The 18,885-nt window shown below is 40.3% G+C and overlaps 1 protein-coding gene across 10 annotated transcripts in view; it reads right to left on the reverse strand.

Annotated features, from left to right (window-relative positions):
- Positions 1-18,885, reverse strand: part of HECW1 (HECT, C2 and WW domain containing E3 ubiquitin protein ligase 1) — a 236,242-nt gene that overhangs the window by 98,707 nt on the left and 118,650 nt on the right. For all 10 annotated transcript variants that reach the window (XM_085570302.1, XM_021531974.4, XM_021531968.4 and 7 more), the window contains one exon: positions 16,779-16,873. In XM_085570302.1, the coding sequence (XP_085426428.1) occupies positions 16,779-16,873 (95 nt within the window). The remainder of the gene's footprint in view (positions 1-16,778; positions 16,874-18,885) is intronic.

The following is an 18,885-nucleotide window of genomic DNA, read 5'->3' on the forward strand; positions in this document are numbered from 1 at the left end:
GATAGCTCCTTATGGTTGCTAAACAGCTTTGTGTTTCCCAGTGTTAACCACCACCCAGAAAAAAAACTCTAAGAAAATCTAGTGTTATGATCAGATTTACACCAGGCAGCTGCCTAATGCAGACCAGTATTGGCCCTGTAAATCTGACAGATTCATACATAGACTATTAATGTGCTTAAGCACTCTGACAGCAAGAACTGCTTGTAAATATTATCCTCTCTGTAACACCTAAGCAATATCCTGCAAGCCACTGAAATAACTGGGAAGTTTGCCACTGACAGATTAAGAAGCCTATTTGACACTGATTGGATCATGTAATTTTGCATAAAATTTGCCCCACAGACTTCAAATTCAAACTTTTCATGAAAACACTTTGTTTGTACAGAGAATCAAAAAACTGCTGCCAACACCTTTTCTCTCTGCCTATGAAATGACCAGAGTCACCAAAGCATAGGACATATATAGTGGAAGCACTGACACATGCATGATGTCTTTGAAAGGCAGGAAACTATCATCAGCTGCCTTCACTGCAGCTTCAGAAACTCCTCACTCTTCTAATGTGGTTTAGGTGGGACAAGTGCACAGATGAGTAATGCTTACACCTGAGGGAGAGAATGTATCTTTCAGCTAAGCTGTGCTTAAAGAGGGGCTCAGAGCATTAGTCATGCTGACAAAGCTCTGGACAAGGCAACTGAGTCAATGACCCTTTGCACCATAAAAGAAGCAGCTAGGCAGCGAACAATGCCCATTCTTCTAAATGAATGCCTCAAATACCAGTTCAGCTATGAATACCATTATTTCCAGAAGTGAGTTACAGACACTTTACTTTCAACCTTGGGTTCTACTTTGGGAAGAAATGAGGCAACTGTAGATTTATAGTCCGAATTTAAAAGTAGAGAAATATCTGTGCTACTTCAGATGTCCCTTGATCTTGCTGAATTCTTAATAAAACATTTCACTACACAGAGCATTTTTCAGGTCAGGATGCCACAGAAAGGATAAAGCTGAGAAGAAAAAAAATCTGCTTTTACAGTATCTACAGTCATTTAGTTAATGCAGCCTCATTCACACTCAGTGTTCTTTTAGCTGATCCATTAGACTCAGCAGAAACTGCTTATCTCACCTTAGCAAACTCATGGGCTTTATTTTTTGTTTGTTTGCTTGTTTTGCTATTTGTCTGATTTTGTAGTTGTTTTATTCTTTTCTATTTAAAAATAGCCTTTGTTTTCCAACTGGCTTCTGCTGTCTACAGCACTTGATGTTTTGGTTTTTTTAGGTTTCTGCTTTCTAGAACAGCAGGCTTTTAAAAGTCAACAGCCCTCTCCAGTGAAGTGGCCTTGTGGGAATACTGATTGTAATCAAACTGCCATACAATAAACAATGTTGGATGAGATCTCCTGAAGTCACCTGGCCCTTGAGTCAAAACAGGTCCAACTTAGAGCAGGCTACTTTGAGCCGTGTCCAGTCCAGCTTTGAGTATCTCTGAGGATGGAGATCCCACAAGCTCTCTGTGCAACCTGTTCTAATGTTTGACTACTCTCTTGACACAAAAGATATTTCTGAAGCCTAATCAGAATGTCTTTTGCTGCAACTTGTGTCCATGACCTGCTATCATTTTAACACATGCTGTGAACAGAGTATGCCTCCTTCCCTACAATATCCCATTTGGTAGTTAAAGGAATCAGTAACATTCCACATAAGAATTCCCTTTGGACCGAATAAATAAATCCAGCTCTTCCTCTGCCACTCCTCGTATGTAAAGTCCAATCTGAATGATGAAGAAAACAGAGGCCATACTCATTCTGAAAATGAGTGTGGCAGGGCACTGAGCAAACCTGAGGGATAGGAAGGACTTCTGGGGAGAAGCAGCTTTTACAAAATCTGATCTCCAGTAAGAGATTAATTAATTACAGCAATTTGGTCACCACCAAAAGCCTTGTGAAGGATTTGTCTTGGTGCATACTGGATGCAAGTCTTCTGCACATAAAGTCATGAAAATACATTAGGAGGGGAAAGTGGTGTCAACTAAATGCAGGAGTGCTGTCATTTCAGGGAAATCATTGACTTCAGCAGACCTGCAAGCTAAGCCTGACATGGCCACAGCTCACCTCCACAGCAAGAGAGGAGATGTCACTCATGCCTGAGCTCTCCTGCCAGCTCTGACCACCCCACTGTGGGGCTCACAGAGTTATCAGATACCTGTCTGAGAGGCAGCCAAGGGTTCCTAAAGGCTGGTTGTGGTCAGCACTCAGCATGTTTTTCAGGCAGTCTAGACCTCTCCTAATACAGAAGCTCTTCAAAACCTTGAAAGGAAGAAGCCAAAATAAAAGTGAAGGAAATTTACTAGAAAAGGAAAAACTGGATCCAGAAAAGAGGAAAAAGGGCAAGGGTCTATAGAACAAAAGTGGAAAACAAAGGAAAAAGCAGTGGAGGATGCTAAAAGGAAAGCAAGAAATTAATTTCTAAAATTCCAGATCCTTACATCCTAAAAAAATTCCCTCCCTTTCAGATACATCTCAAAACACCCAAGCCAAACACCAGAGAAATCCCAATACTCCAACAGTGATCACTACAGCTTTGTTAGAACTCAAACCTGACAGCAGCAGCTTTCAAACTTGCCTATGACAAAAGTAAGTGGGACCCTTTGCGGAAAAATAAGAGAAATAAACAACGTGCTTTAAAAAACAGAGTTTCCTGACAACAGTGTCACTTGCAGACTTTTCTGGTATTACATTTTAAAAATTTGGACATAAGTGACTCAGGTGTACAACAACAGCCCTCAAACGGTTGGGCTGCCCTCAAACATTTCACCTCTGGAATCACAGTCCTAGTACAGTTGCAATCTGCCAGAAAAAGTCACAAATGTGTTGGTAGCTGAGATATAGTCCATTATGCATTTTGTGAACTGAAGTTTAACAATTACACAGGGTTAGTTAGGTATTATGAGAGGTGCTGGTTGTCCTGTGCTAAGAATATCAACATGTGGTTTAATTAATGTGGTTTATACTTAGGTTCACCACCAAGTCCTACCACATAGGTGTAAGGGCAAAAGCTGCCTCAGTGTAAATAAAAATCAGACTTTTTGAGTTAAAGTGTGTAAGAACAATTTAGCTGCTTTCCATCAGACTTTACAGATGTAAGAATTTAAGCCTCCTTTTAAAGTGGAGATATTGATGTACAGATGCAAACAATCTTGCCTGAGAATTCAGCTAGCTAGCCAGGGAAAAAAGACCCAGACATTTAATGGAAAAGGAAAATGTTTCTCAGGACATTCAAGGATTAAAAATAAACAAAAGGTTCACAATTCTATTAAAGAAATATTCTTATGCAATCTGCTGATATATAACATTCTGACATATATCAATTTCTCCACTTGTAAGAAAGCCTGAGAAAAAAAGAGGTCCGAGTAATAGTAATAGGAAAAAAATATTTTTAAAAGTGTGCAATATTATATAACTTTATCAACAAAACTGTGTTAAGGGAACATGGTTATCCTGTCAAGCTCCAAGAAATCATGAAATTCAAACCTAAAAGTTAACTGTAAAGCACAAAGTCTGCCTCTTGATGCTTTTTTCTTTTTTTAGCTGTCTCCCATCATAACTTTTTCCCAATGCAACATTATAAATGTATTTTTGGATTACCCAGGTTCTGTGTGAAGTTAAGTACAGGCAACCCAAGATATACTCAATGTACAGATAAAACAAAGGATAGCATAATTGTAAATGGGGCTTGTATGCATGTGCACATGGACATCCATGCACACTAAACACACGGCAGATACCGCAGGGATGGGTGTTTCTTAGGATGCTGAAAAACCTTCTGGCTTTCAGTCACCACTCGCTCCTCTCTAGCGCCTACTTAGGGTATTTCTTGCTCCTCTCTTGCTCTTCACTTGTGCCTACTTAGGGTATTTCTACTGAAACATCCTGCGAGTTATTGCAGATTATCCACAAACATTCAAAATGACCTGAAAATCCACCACTTATAAATGTGTGCAATTTCACCTCATTGTCATTTCCTCAGTCATGTCAGTTGATTTTAGGTTATCTGAGGGTATGAGTCATTTCAGAAGAGATCTTAAGCACTGGCTATTTTTATAAAGGATTATGCATTGCAAAATTACAATAATGCTCTTCTCTCCCCAGATCTTTCTCCCTGCCCCTCTTCTTTCCAGGATTAAGGAAAGCAAAGAAAACAAAAGAAAAATATTTCAAGACAACAAAAGAAAGATATTTCAAGAAAATGAAATTATTTTTCTCTATTTTCTCTTGCTGCTGGAAAGTCCTTGGTTACTGAAAATCCAGTCAGAACTAAATTGTTGTCATCTATCATACACACAGGTTCAGTGCAGACTACAGATGTGGCTTTAACAAATTCTGTGACCTCCTTCTTTCCCTCTTCATGTCTGGCTGTTAGTCTGGCTGCTGCTCTGATGTAAAGAAATCCATGCAGTGCTTGAAAACAGGCATGTTGGTACATGAGAGCTGCTGAAATTTACTGAAAATTGCTGAGTGAGAGACTGGGCACACAACTGCCCACCTCAGCTTAAGTTCATACCTTGGCTTGTATTCAGATACTTGTGATACAGATGTGTGGATGCAAGAGGTCTTGTACCTATCTCCCAGCTTTCTGCCCACTGTGCCAGCTTTCCAGCTGGCCACAGGGAACACAACATCCTTTAGTTTAGGAACATGCGATTCTATTAAAATCTGTGATACATTTGTGGGTGGTTCAGAGACTTTAAAATCTGCACACCTACCCAAGAATTTATCAGCATTCTCAACTATGCATCAAAGCTTTGTAAAATGTGCTTTGCTTTTGCACAGCAAATTCACAACTTATATGTTCAACTTGTTTCTCATCTGTTTGTCCTAAACATTTCCTTCCCATCTGAAAACCTGCAGGCTACAGCTCTGACTGCAACTCCAGAGCACAACCAGCTTGGTCAGTGCATCAGGAGACCTCAGTCAGAAACCACAGCTAAGTCCCCATTCTCTTTTCTGAAAGAAAAGAAAGCAAGCAAGAAAACTACAACCAAAACAACAACCAAAACCAATTTAACTCAACTTTGCATTGGACTCCAAAGCAGCTTGTCCACGGTGACATGCCTTACAGAAGTAAGTAATTTAAAATAGCCACACAAAGAAACACAATGTAAATAACTTGAATCTAGCCTATATTTGTGCAGTAGCTCACCCAGACTTTGAGAGAAGGATCAGCTGAATAGGCAGAAAGATCTCTACTACTTCAGTGGATCTGGCTTTCAGTTGACAATAATCTACACCAATAGATTTAAAGCCCATAGCTACACCTTTTTTATAATCTTTCCCTGCAGATCAGCCTTCCTCTTCCCTTTTCACTTGGCAGTGTGTTTGAGACACAGTAATAAATACTGTTAAACAAAAGACCATCTTCAAGAAATGATGATGAGTCTCTAACATCCTAACATTGTTTTACAAACATCACAGATATTTTAAAAAATAAAACCATAATTACAATTACAGAATACAGTAATTCTGCGGTATTCACCATATTTTCCTGATGTCCTATTTTTATATTGTTACAGAAATTATCATAAGAATTTTACAAAACAAGTTCCTTCACTGTCCCAGCTCCATCTACTTATTTTGCCTCATCCATTGCAAGCTCTTAAAGAGCCATTTGGGATTTTATTCATTGCTTCAGATAAGCAATGAGTTAATGTTTTTCCCTGTACATATTTTAAAATTTATTCAACATCTTAAGAAGGCTTAGCTACACAAACAGCTGTCTCTCAGCTAATATTTGCATTCCTTCTTCCACATGAGTTATTTCTTCTTTGTTCTAAACTAATCAGCATGGCTTAGTATGCCAATTTCCCTGAATGGACATGTCAGTCAGAAACCTGACCACTGTGCTTTTCAGCAAAGCTAATACTTACTATTTAGTCTTCTGCTTTTTCTCCTCAGCTAATTAGAATTAATAGCAGATTAAAGTCTATGATAACAACTTTCATTTGAGAATTTGTAACCCTTTTGGAAAATACTATTTATTAGCACATATCCAAGAGGTGAAACATTGCCACCCACACCAGAGGTGAAACATACAGATGACAGACAACAGTTCTATATAACAAAGCTGAACAAGACATTAAAAAAGGCAAAATTATCTTGAAAATGCAGGTAGTAAAGATGGATCATCATTAAGAATTAGAATCTGAACAATTAGAATTCATACAGTAAGTCAGACAGTCTTGAAAAAGTGTCAGCATGATTTTAACAGTAACCAGAATTTGTCTTCTTGATTTGATGCAAGCACAATGTTCTCCCAGAAACATGACTAGAAATTACTTCCTGGGTGTCCTGGATTCAGCTAGGGTAGAGTTAACATTTCAGTAGCTGTTAGAGGTGCTGTGTTTTGGATTTGGAATGAGAATAGCGTTGGTAATACACTGAAGTTTTGGCTTTTGTTAACTTGTCTTTACCCCAACTCAAGGACTGTTTTTTCCCTTGTCTCATGCTTTTCCAGTGAGGAGGTTAACAAAAGAAACTGGGAGGGAGCACATCTGGGACAGGTGACCCAAACTGTCAAGAGGGATATTCCAAGAGATTACCATGGAATGTCACGCCCAGCATATAAACTGGGGGAGTTACCTAGTAGCAAAGTTGATCTGGGTTTGGGAAAAGAAGGCTGGCATCAGTCAGGAAGAGGTGAGCAATTTTATTGTGCATCACCTGTTTTTCCTATTATTATTATTATTACTACAATAATTATAACCATTTAATATTATTAATGTGTTTTAATTTATTTTCAATTATTAGACTGTTCTTATCTCAACAAGTTTAACTTTGATTCTCCTCGCCATTCCACCAGGGTGGGTGGGGAGGGTAGGGGGTAGGTTAAATGATTGACTGCATGGTGCTTTATTTCCAGCTGGATTTAAACCAGACACTGGGTCATGGAGGCCAGTAGATACAGCAATTGGTACATCTCATCCCAGCTGATTCAAATTTCTTAGCTAATTAACACCATTCCTGCTTCAAAGGTCTTCTACCCCAGAAGGCAGAAGTAAAGGCTTTGATAGCATTTGACACCATTCTCCTGGAAAGGCTGGTGGCCTACGGCTTGGACAGGTGCACTCTCTGCAGGTTACAAACTGGTTGGATGTCTGGGCCCAGAGAGTTGTGGTGAATGGAGCCATATCCAATTACTGCCTGGTCACTAATGGGGTTATTGGGCCATGTCCTGTTTAATATATTTATTGATGATCTGGACAAGGAGATTGACTGCCCCCTCAGTTTGCAAATGACATTAAGTTAGGCAGGAGTGTTGATCTGATGGAGGGTAGGAAGGCTCTGCAGATGGATCTGGACAGGCTGGATTGATGGGCTGAGGCCAGTTCTGAGAGGCTCAAGACAGCTAAGTGACAAGTGTTACACTTGGATCACAGCAACTCCCAGGCAGTGCTACAGGCTGGGGGAAGAGTGACTGCAAAGCTGCCTGGAAGTAAAGGACCTGGGGGTGCTGGTTGACAGCAGCAGAACATGATCTAGAGCATTCCTAGGTAGCCAAGCAGGCCAATGGCATCCTGGCCTGTATCAACAACAGTGTGGCCAGCAGGACCAGGGCTGTGATTGTCCCTCTCTATTGGGCTCTGGTGAGGCTTAATCTCAAGTCCTGTGGTCAGTTCTGGGTCCCTCACTTAAAGTTAGATATTGATATGCTGGAGTGAGTGCAGATAAGGGCAGCAATGGTGAATGGTCTGGAGGGTAAATCCTCTAGGAGCAGGTGAGGGAGCTGGGTTTGTTTAGCCTGGAGAAAAAGAGGCTCAGCAGTGGCCTTATTGCTCCCTACAACTAACTGCAAGGAGGTTGTGGCAAGTGGGGCATAGCCTCAAGATGCAGCAGGTTGGACATGAGGATGAACTTCTTCAAGAAAAGGGTTGTCAAGCATTGGAATGCTTGTAGGTAGGTGGTAGAGTCACCATCCCTGAAGGTGTTCTAGAAACAAGTGTACTGGCACTTAATGCTACAGTCTAATTGACAAGGTGATCAGTCAGAGGTTGGAGTTCAATCTTGGAGGTTTTTTCCAACCTAAACAATCCTATAATTCTATTCTAAGATTCTATAACTCAGCTGCAATTCTATACAAAACCATGAGGTTGTTATCCACACTTAATAATTCTTATTCCCGTATTTCAATACAAACACACAAAACTCATGAGTAGCAGAAATTATAAGAGATTCTGAAAATGTCTGCTTATGCCTTCAACAGGAATTTAATTTTGCATTAAAAATTGCCCAAGAGAAGATGCAGATCAGAATCACATGTCACCTGACACACATGCATCTAAGTACTTCAGTAAAAGGAAACATGGTAAAGCTATAAGCAATGCTAACTGATACAGAGATGGGAGATATCAACAGCTTCTTATCTCCATCTTTGCTAATCCTGAAAAATGGGAGAAGACAATAAAATTGAACAAATGTAAATGCAAAAACTGAAGAAAGCAAAGCTGATTTTTTTACTTGCAAGGCCTAAATAAAGGGGAAAATGTGACCCTGTGGGGGGACAGAAAGCTTACAACAGACAGGCTCAAAATTATTTTCCTGCTGCAATGACTTGCAGTCATCGAGCCTCTCACTTACAACAGGGACACGAGCTTTCCCAACAGCTGCCTCTCTTTGCAGGTCCAGTGCAGAGCAGGAAAGGACAGCTAGTGAAAACATTAGGGCAAGACATGATGTGGATAAGCAGTCCTGGAAAGAAAAGGTAACACAGAACACCTAACCCTGGTCTTTTCCTCTTTATGCCCTATCAAGCAATACTGTAGACATACCAAATTTGACCTACAGGATTTCATGCCCATGCACTGCAGGATTCATACAGCTTCCATGGTCTTGGGTGTTGGACTAGCTAGATACTGAATTCACCCTGCCAACATTCCCGTTCCTTTTTTTTATCTGAGTGAAAAGTGCACTTTCTTTTAAATTAAGATTGTGCCAAGTATAAATAGTGCTTTCACTCAATAATAGTCAAACACACACAAAAAATGGGTAGAACACAATGTTCTCTTTTTAAATTCATTACCAGGCCTCTAGTGCACTGAATGAGATTTAAATCAATGTGTACAAAACTGGCAATAACAAATCAAACCAGCAAATGCAGGGAAAAAGGGTAGAAAGAATGTATTTTGTAAAGCAACATCAAAGCAAATATTTTTGCAACTTCTGAACTAAAACATACTAGAAAGCTGTGTCATGTAGTCTAAACAACCCCTGGTAATTTATCTTGTGCTTACCCAGAATCAGATTCATGCCCTTATCACAGCAAGTAATTCCTAGAAGGGAGGAAGCAGGAGGTGTTTCATTCCTTCATTCAGCACTCTATCACATTCAGCTCTGAAGGACTCCCCAGGTCTAAATCCTTCTTTCCTTCCCCCTTCAAAAACTAAAGTATCTGCCCTCAGACCCACTATATAATGTCAGGAACTGCATTGTTTTTCATTAATAAGAGAGTATCTAAGAATGTAAAAGGCCAAAGCAAGGATAATTACACCAGTGCAGTGTGCTGAACAGTCGCTGATATCTCCATAATTTACTAAACCACAGAAGGGAGCAATATGATGTGCAGATATTACTATGGCTATTATGTGACTGTAACAGGAGACATTCCAAAAGCAAGTGGCTGGGAAATACCAGATTCTTATTGAACCCATTAACAAATAAATGGCTTGTGTAATGGTCTCCTTGTTGTTGCTGAAATAAAATCACTCCAGTTCCCATCTGTCATACTTTTTATTTCTTCATATTGACTCTGTGCTGTATTGCAAGTCTGCTAATTAAACCATTCTAAATCTACACTTAGAAGTTCATATAGTATCAGATGCCTAGTAAGGTTAAATTTGACCTAAAGGTTTTCTTTGAAACAACACATACAAAAAAATTAGGGCAACAGGGAGAAACCCAGAATTGGTGCAACTGACCTGCACAGTGAAGACTAGGCTGTGGTCAGTAATATTTAGAGATGGCTCAGCAACTCCACAATTAGTGCTGCTTAGGTAGAGTCCATGAGAGGGCAAGAAATGGACAACAATTTAACAGAACCTGCAAATGGTAGCATTAACCCTGGTTTTTGTTCTGTCCTACTCTGCTTTAAATCTGCAGAACTGCGCATTTACACTAACTCAATAGAAACAAGTCTGATGGATGAACATTTATGGAATTATTTTACTTAATAAAGAAAAGAGCAGCACTGACAACTGGCCACCCGCTGCCCCACATCCCACATGCGTTGTGCAAGAGGGTCTTCCACTTCTCTCCTAGATATGCGCTTCTTGAAGATCTGTGTGAAATATGCAGGTGGATTTGGGCAGAAAAAAACCACAGAGAAGTATTTTGGAAGCATTTGTCGCATAAAGGTTTTTCCAATCCATTCTGATTTTTGATGCCAAAGGCTAATTTTAGGTCTTTGTGTTTGCAGTTCCATTAAGATGATCAAATAACCTGTCTCTCATATGGATTAATCAGGAAACTATGAAGGCTGCTAAGTTAAATAACATTTAAATATGCAAACAGCTGTGTGCTGGAAAGCAGAGACATTCCTCCTGGGGTGGAACAATAAAAACACACATACCAGCATACTGAAGTTATGGGCTGCTGCTCAGGAAATCAGTGTTCACAAAGAAAATTGTTTGTACCTCCCCTACTCAGTTTTTGCTTGTTAGATAATAAATTATGAGCACTTACCTCTCAAAAAGGGTGTAAATCTATTAATGAATGATAATAGGAGTTTCAACCACACCAAGCTGAAAAGTCAGTAACAAGATAGAGAAAAAAGCCACCAGAAGCATGGACCTGGATTTCTTATTTAGCCACTGACACATCTGATATATGTCATAATGAAAATGCAAGTGACCCTATTGCCAATTGTATTCTGTTTTGAAAGAAAATCAGTAAACATTTCCAGTAAAGTCCATGGGGTTTCAGCACATGCTCCACACCTTTACTAAATCAGAGCTGTAAAAGCAAGTATTATTACACTGCACTCAGACGAGACCTTCATTACAAATGAGTTTTCTTAATATTGAAAGAAAATCTCAACCATTCCTACTTAAAATGAGAGTAGGGAAACTAAAAGGAAGAAAAAGATTATTATTTATAACACAGTGACTATGGTTATGCTGCAGTTGGAGGACCAATTACATCCTGGTTACACACTCCAACTCCACTAATTCATATAAATGAAGTGCTCGCTACATGACAGGGTAATTGCAGTGTAAATACAATAGACTTTATATAACTAGATACTGAAAAAGAGCCTGTGTTACTGAGGTGGCAATAAGAATTAATTTGGACGTGTCATTAACCTTCAAATTCTTTGAATCAGTGATAATTAGGATATAGAAAAGCATAACTAAAAATGTAATTACACTGAACTACGGGCTCAATTGTGCAAGTATTAAGAGGCTGCTCATGGGAGTAACTGTGCTTGAACATGAACTGAGTATGACCAAATCAGGCTGTAAAACACTACTGTGGGTTTATAAGGAAACAACACGGAAGTGAAAAAAAAAAATTAACGACATTTTTCAGATGTAAGAAGCATGATGATGGTTGTTCTGATATCAAAAATCATTCCTTTGTATTATGTAGCTAGTGGGGTCAAATTCTGCCAGGAAAGCCCCCCTTCCCTCTGAGTGCATGTTACCTGTAGCCACTGAAGTGGCTGGTCTATCCCTCCCCTAGAACATTTCAAATGAAGTATACAATGAGTACAGACACAACTCTGTAACATGAAAGTGCTAGTGTTCCCTATATACATCCAATCTTTGTTATTTCCCCTTCTCATTTTGGCTTTGATATTTTTTCATTCTTGAATGCCTTACCTTTGCTGGTAAAAGTGGGAGACACATATGGAACACTGGTGATACTAACAATACTGCTTCTTGCCTTGTATTGGAAGGCAGCTGCAGCTGGGGGAGCTCTGGCTATTTCTCAGCTCAAGATAAGGAAAGGAGATTCTCTTGCTCACTTTTAACAAATACTCAGTCACCTAAGCATACCTGTAGCTTCCAGAGAAGTGCTGCTTCCCTCCCTGGAAACGCTGAGCCTTTCAAGGTACACCGCTTACACTTGTTCTTGCATTCTTTGCTGTGATTAATTGCAGCAGCCTCATGTTATGTTTTCCATAAATTTTTTTTTAACCTCAATTGCTGAACAGTACAGAAGCCACTAGAAGTTTCTGTTCCCTCTTTATTTACTGTCTGTTGAAGTGCAATTATACCTACACCCTCCAAATCATTGCTATGGAACAAATGTATGTTCCATAGCAATGTCCTAGAAACATGGACAGTTTTAAAACTCACCACAGAATCAGACATGAAGTGAAAAAGAAGATGCGGGTGAGATTTTAAAAACCAGCCTTCTAATAGAATGAGAGATACAGCTGCTTGTTTGTGCATACTCATCAAATCCCATCTTGCAACACATGTATGGAAATGAAGCAGAATCCATTACCAAACACTCCTCGTCAGCCCACACTCTGACGTGACACACGTAATGCAAATATTTACAGCAGGAAGTCCTCAGGAATGATCAGTCACCACCAAATAGCAGCAGCTTATCAAGCAGTAATTCCTGCTGTGGGAAACCCAGCTGAGGCAGCACTTCCACACAAACACAACAAAGAGAAGGTCTCTTTCAATAATCAGCTCCAATTTACACAGCTTTTCCCACAATGCCAGGTGTATCTGATGAGTCCCACCACGATCTGTGAGACAGAAACAGCAGCATGAAAGCTCCAGAGGTTCAATCAGCTGAGGTTCTTTGCATCTAATACATAATGAGTGAATGCTCCCAATTTAGTGAAGACATTTGTCCTGAGGCTAAAGCATTGATTCTCCACTTACTGCCTTTTAATTGTGATGTATCCAATTTATCTTTTCAGGCTATAAACTCTTAGGCAAAAAGATTCTTCTTTCTTCTGCATGCTCTTCTCATGCTAGCTTTATTTTACTGCAAGAAAATCTTGTTCAGGTTGAATCATTTTTATATTAAGAATATAACACGTCCCTACTGCTAGAATTAATTGCTGTAACCTGTATTTCTTTCTACAACAATGTCTGATATAAAGTTGAATCAGTGATGACAATATTATGGATAAATGAAGAGAAACAAATATAGGAACATTCCAGATGTTGCGAAAATGCTCTTTTCTACTGAGAAAACTGTTTGCTCGTCCATACCAATGTTTATGCTTTAGTAGTATAAATGCCTATGCACAAGCAACACTGCTTTCCACTAGTTCAGAAAAAAAGGAGCAGGCCAGGATATTTCTTTTCTTTTTTTCCAGAATTGAAGGTGCTCTTTTTTACTGTCATTACCCCCAGGCCTATCTGCTGCCCCAAATTCACATTTAAGCTTCTGCCATGTATGAATTGGCCAAAGTGCACAGTCCTTCATTCTCAGATATTCAAGCCTGATGATTCACAGGCAATAAAATGTGACAGGACTTTTCACCAACAAACGAACTGCAGGGCATCCTAATCAGCAGGCAAGGCAGCTCTAATAACTGGGTTACGGCATAAGAGATAAACTCAAATGGAGCAGAACATTCATAAGACAAGAAATGTGAGATGCTACTCAGCCTAAAGCACCACTGGTGCTACACAAAGACATTCAACTTACACAGCAGCTTTTTTTTTTCCTTTGGAGGCAGGATTCCTTTCAACTGCCAGTTAAAGATGGTCTCAGCAGCGTGTGAACAAGAATGGCAACTGCTTACAGCCCCCAGCATGACTACTTCCAGCTTCTTTTCCCTTTCCAATTGCAGCAAACTGCAGTCAGACAGACAGTGGAGGGTTCTTTTTTCATTGCTGTTGTTCTAGATTGTGGTGTTAGGATACTGCTGGTTATCAGTGTTTTCAGACTCGATGACAGGACACACACCAAGCAGCCAATAGGCCAGCTGCTGCCCCTGATGCAGAAGCTGCAATGTGCTCGGAGGCTTGGACAGAACCCACCTGGGTGGCTCTGGCATCAGTAGCAGATGAGTTAGTGCTAGCAGTAAAAACACTGTCCCCAGAAGGTCACCTGTCCTCAAATGCTGCTTCTCAAAGGACACCTGCTCTGGATCTTTTTCCTAAGATGTGCCAAACAAAAACATTTGCTTATGTAAAAAACACAAAGCCTCCTTCCCTCTGTCCCTCTATGGACAGCTTAAGAGTCAGTGAATTTATGACACTATCACTACAATGGCAAACTTTCTTTGGTTTCAAAATACTTCAACCTCGACACCCACAGTAAGAACCCTAATGAGACTTCCCTGTAAAGCTATTTTTTCTAATACATTTAGGTCCATTAGCCACTGCTTAATTTCCTACTGGCTGCAATAGAGGGTCAATTTCTCAGCACAGACCACAGGATGGCTTCTTTCAGAAAGGATACACAGGAAGCTGTCCCAGGATCTGAAGGAAGCTTCCTCTGAGGAGCAGAGGCTGTCTCTGCACCGAGGCCACAGCAGTCAGAAGACCACAGCTTTTGTTGGTACTATAAGAATTACCATGCCCAACCCCTGGGTAAGTGCTCTGAACCACTGGAGCAGTGAAGACAACTGAGAAATTTGATACATCCACCTCCATCAAGAAGGGCCCCACGTGTAAAGTCTCACTAAGGTAAGAAGTGTCAGGAACCTCAGATAGCTACAGGCATGGTGCCAGAGTGTCATGGCCCTAAACTGATTGCACAAAATAGTAAAATCACAGTCAAAGGTGAGTGTTTTCAGTTCTAGAGATAATGTCTGCACTTTGCATGGTAATATCCAACTCCCAGCAGCAGCAGCTAGTGCACACAAAAACCAAGAAAAGAGTAGGGCTGGGCAGATCCTTTGTTATCCCCTTCGCCACCTTTGCAGTGGGAGCAACACCGTTTGCCCGTGTTACAGGATGCTATAAAACATTCAAATACTTCAGTAATAAAGGTCGGACATGTACAGCAGAGAGGCAGATGGAGAAAGCCATCTGATAGTGTCAGCTGGGAGTGGAATTTGGAGGATCACACTTAGCTGAAAGCCTTCACACAGGCAAGAGTCAGCCCAGTATTTTTTTCCAAACTCTGAAGGAGTTTTCAAATCTATAGCACTTTTTCTGCCTCTTTGCACTCACACAGAAGGCTATGTGCAAGTTCATACTGCATAACTTTTACTAATTTCATACATACTGCTGATACTTAATAACAAAGAGCAACCCTTCCATACTAGACCTAAAAAATTTGTGCAGTTGGCTCCAACTCAGATCTAAGATGGGGACAAGAATAACTCAAAAACAAATTCTAATCTCTCAGCATAATGGTATTTATTGCCTGGGTTGGCTGGCTTACCTTTCAGAGAAGTCAGTGACTAAATCAATGGCAGACATTATCCCACTAAATTACAACAACTGGGAAATCAGTAACAAGTCCTGGGGCAACAAGACGTGACTCAATACAGGCTACAAAGAACTTTTCAGCATCCCTCACAATGAAGATATCCAGGGCCACATCCTAATGTTCTTCTGAAGACAGCTAAAGGAAATACTCCAGGCTCTAAAACTGATGAATGGCTTCACCATGAGCACATCAGAAAGGTGCAATGAGACAAGAATGCCTTTCAGTCTTAAAGGATGTGCCAGCAGCCCCGACCCAGCATCTAGTTTGCAGCTGTATTGTGTATCAAAAGAAGGCAAAAAGAAACCATCAAAAGTCTTTTCATGGCTCAAGGGTGAAAAAATGAAACTTTTCTGGCTTTGGTGGAATCAGATACAGCCAACACACAGCATGGGAGACTTTTCAGCCTTTCTAGAAATATTAACTTTGGACTGGGGAAAAAACCAATCAAAAACCCACAGCAAAAAAGCAACAAGAGAAACAAAACCAAACAACACTAAAAAAAAGGCTAAAAAATTAAGTGATGTCCACTGAAACTGGCATACACCCATAGGCAAGACAGCTCTCTCCTGAACCCATCTTCCAGACTAAACAATATCTGAACTAGATCTTTTTCTAGGTCTTTTTTTATGCTGGTTGGAATACAACTTCTCAGCTCATGCAGGTCTCTGCCAAGCCTGGCATGCAGTAAAACACTGTCAGCAAGGCCAGACAAGCTTTGGAGGTCATTAAGTCTTTTTCTGGGCTTCTAAAAGATGTTTCACTCTCAGGGTGATAAAATTTTCCAATACCAGACAAGATATATAGCTTTTTAGAGCTATCTAAGCCACAGAGCTTTGCTAGGCTCTAGCAAATCAAAATTGCTCTCAGAAGCCTCAATCTGTCAAAAAATGATGTTCAGATCCCCACTTCTTACCACTGATGGGGGCATGTTATAGTTTCCTTGTTCCTGGAACTCAGAGGCACTGCTGTAAAAATACTCATTTTGAAAAAATCACTTTAAGAGAGGAAAATCTTTTCCCTTTCTGGACACTTACTGTATTTACTGTCCAAGGATACCAAATCCTCTACAAGTATTACCCAAATCTCACAGCACCCAGAAGAGAGAAGAGAACTTTACAGAACAGCATACAGCTAGGATGTGGGACTTTCCCCAAATCAGAGAGATTATCAGTGACAGATTCAGAGCTGAATCTACATTCTCTTGGCATACAAACCCACATCTTCATGGAAAGACTACCCATTTCTCTGTACCATAATATAATGAAAACCAAGAATGTTCAGTTTTGACATAAAGATATATAAAGCAAGCAGGGAAAGCAGGGCATAGTACAGTGACAACAGAACATACGTGGAAAAAAAATAAACATAACTTACAGGAGCTGCGTTGTTTTTCACTGTCACACTTGGAGTTGTGGCTCGTAGCGCCCCACTCACACCATGGTAGTACTTGAAGCAGATCTTTGTTTCAGCTAAAAAAAACACCCAAAAGGGACAATTAGGATTAAAAAAATTGCCAGGGGTAATCTGCATGATCAGCTACAGCTCACAGGCACAGGGCTGGCAAGTAGCTAAATTATAAATTGTTCATTCTAAATGGATGACACAACAGAATACCTCCTGCCTCTGATCCTCCCTTTTATCAGGGTGAAATTTGGAGTTTGGTTCATGGATTTAAAACAGTAAAAATCCAGAAGTTACCACAGACAGACCTTAGAGCATCCATTAGGAAGAAAAGTAGGGGCATATAAATCTTCCCTGTTCAGACATACCAAGCACTAATGTGCAGAGAAATTTAGGAGCTATCTTAGGACATGATTGCATAGCTGCTCATTGACAGGTTTTACTGTGCCAATTTGTTCTGGCCTTGGCTGGGGAAAGGATGTAGATCTCCATAGATTAACTGCTCTGACAGTTACTACATTAAAGCATTTTCAGGAATAGCAGAGTACCACCAGACCCTGCCTTAGTGTATTTCCACTGACTTCTAAAAATCTAAATTAGGTGAGGAACACAGGAAAAGTCATGATTTTTGACACTCATAGTGCTGCTTTTGGCCACATGCATAGGCATTCAAATAAATAATATTGAGGGAAACTCATCTCAATAACTGTATCAAGGCACAGAAGTGCAAACAGCCTCTTGTTAATCAGCCCCTCACAACCCACTTTCTTGTCTGCTACAATAAGGAAAGACAGCTCCAGCCGGAGCTGTGTTGGTCTGTGACCACAAAGAGATGCAAAGTTGCCTACATGCCCGGAATTGGTGACTTGCTGGAGTTCATCCTGGTCTACCTGCTGGCATGCAAGAATTTTCTTCCACAGTAAACTAGATGTGACCTAGCCTGGTATGTGCCTAGGTACAGTTGAGACCCAGCAATTATGCAGCGTTACATGTGTAACAGGTATGTTTATGGGATCTGAAAAATGCCTTCTTAGAAGAAAGCAGCTTTCACATCTAGTTTTAACTGGATAATGACATGGAAATGTTCATCTGTTCCAAAATTTTCCTTAAGACCTTGCTTTGCAGCTGGTGCTGTAGCTCAGGGAAAACACCAGCCTTTGCAGGCAGAGCCACAAAAATGCTCACTGTAACTACAGTGCCTATATGTGAAAGTAATAAATAAATGCCATTTACATGCTTTAACATACAAATTGCATTGCAGTTTTAATACCAGTAACAAAATTACTCAAATCACTGCAGCTGTGACAAAAAATATTAAGAGCTGAGACTGCAAACACAGATTATGGTGCTGTGATCTACTGTTTGTAGATCCAAGAAACAACGATGTAGCAGTCCAGGCAGAAGCAAAACCGGGGATATGAAAAATGGTGGAGACCCTCAAAACTGCAGGCCTGAATTGGTTACCCTGATACCTACACAGGAACATAGGTGTTAAGAGAAATTCTGATATTTTTTGAAAGAGAAAATAATTTTAGAAGTGTAAAACCTTCCCAACTTTCAGCTGTCATTTAGGAAATGAAAAGCAAAGAGGTGATGTTCCCAAGTAGTTTGAGCACTATTCAGTTTCAGGTGGCTTCCCAGTACTCTAACCTGAGGGGTGCTGCAGGAATGCGCAGTCCATCGATGAGAAGCACAGTGCCAGCACACTTAATCTCTGAAAACCATATTTTCCATCCCCACAGCCTTTTCTTCACCAGACAACCAGGTGCACATTTAGCTCATACAGTGAAATTACAGCCTCTCCCACTATATCCACAATGTGTACATGTGTCCCATTTACTTCACAGCATTCCACAAGAATTGGAACAAAATACAGAGTCCTTCAGCACTTCCAAGAGGGGCTGTGGGGCCCATCCTGGGGCTAAAATCATAACTATACCCCCAAATGAAATTCTGCAACTTTAAGAGATTTACTTGAGGTGTCAGTACAGCTGAGCAAGCGACCCTGCTGTTGCACCTGGGAGCAGCAGTTGTTTCTTTTTGGCAGCAAAAAAAGCTGGATGAGCCTGTGGGACAGAAA

The sequence above is a fragment of the Lonchura striata genome, chromosome 2 (assembly GCF_050655825.1).
Source record: "Lonchura striata isolate lonStrDom1 chromosome 2, ASM5065582v1, whole genome shotgun sequence".
Lineage (NCBI taxonomy): Eukaryota > Metazoa > Chordata > Aves > Passeriformes > Estrildidae > Lonchura > Lonchura striata.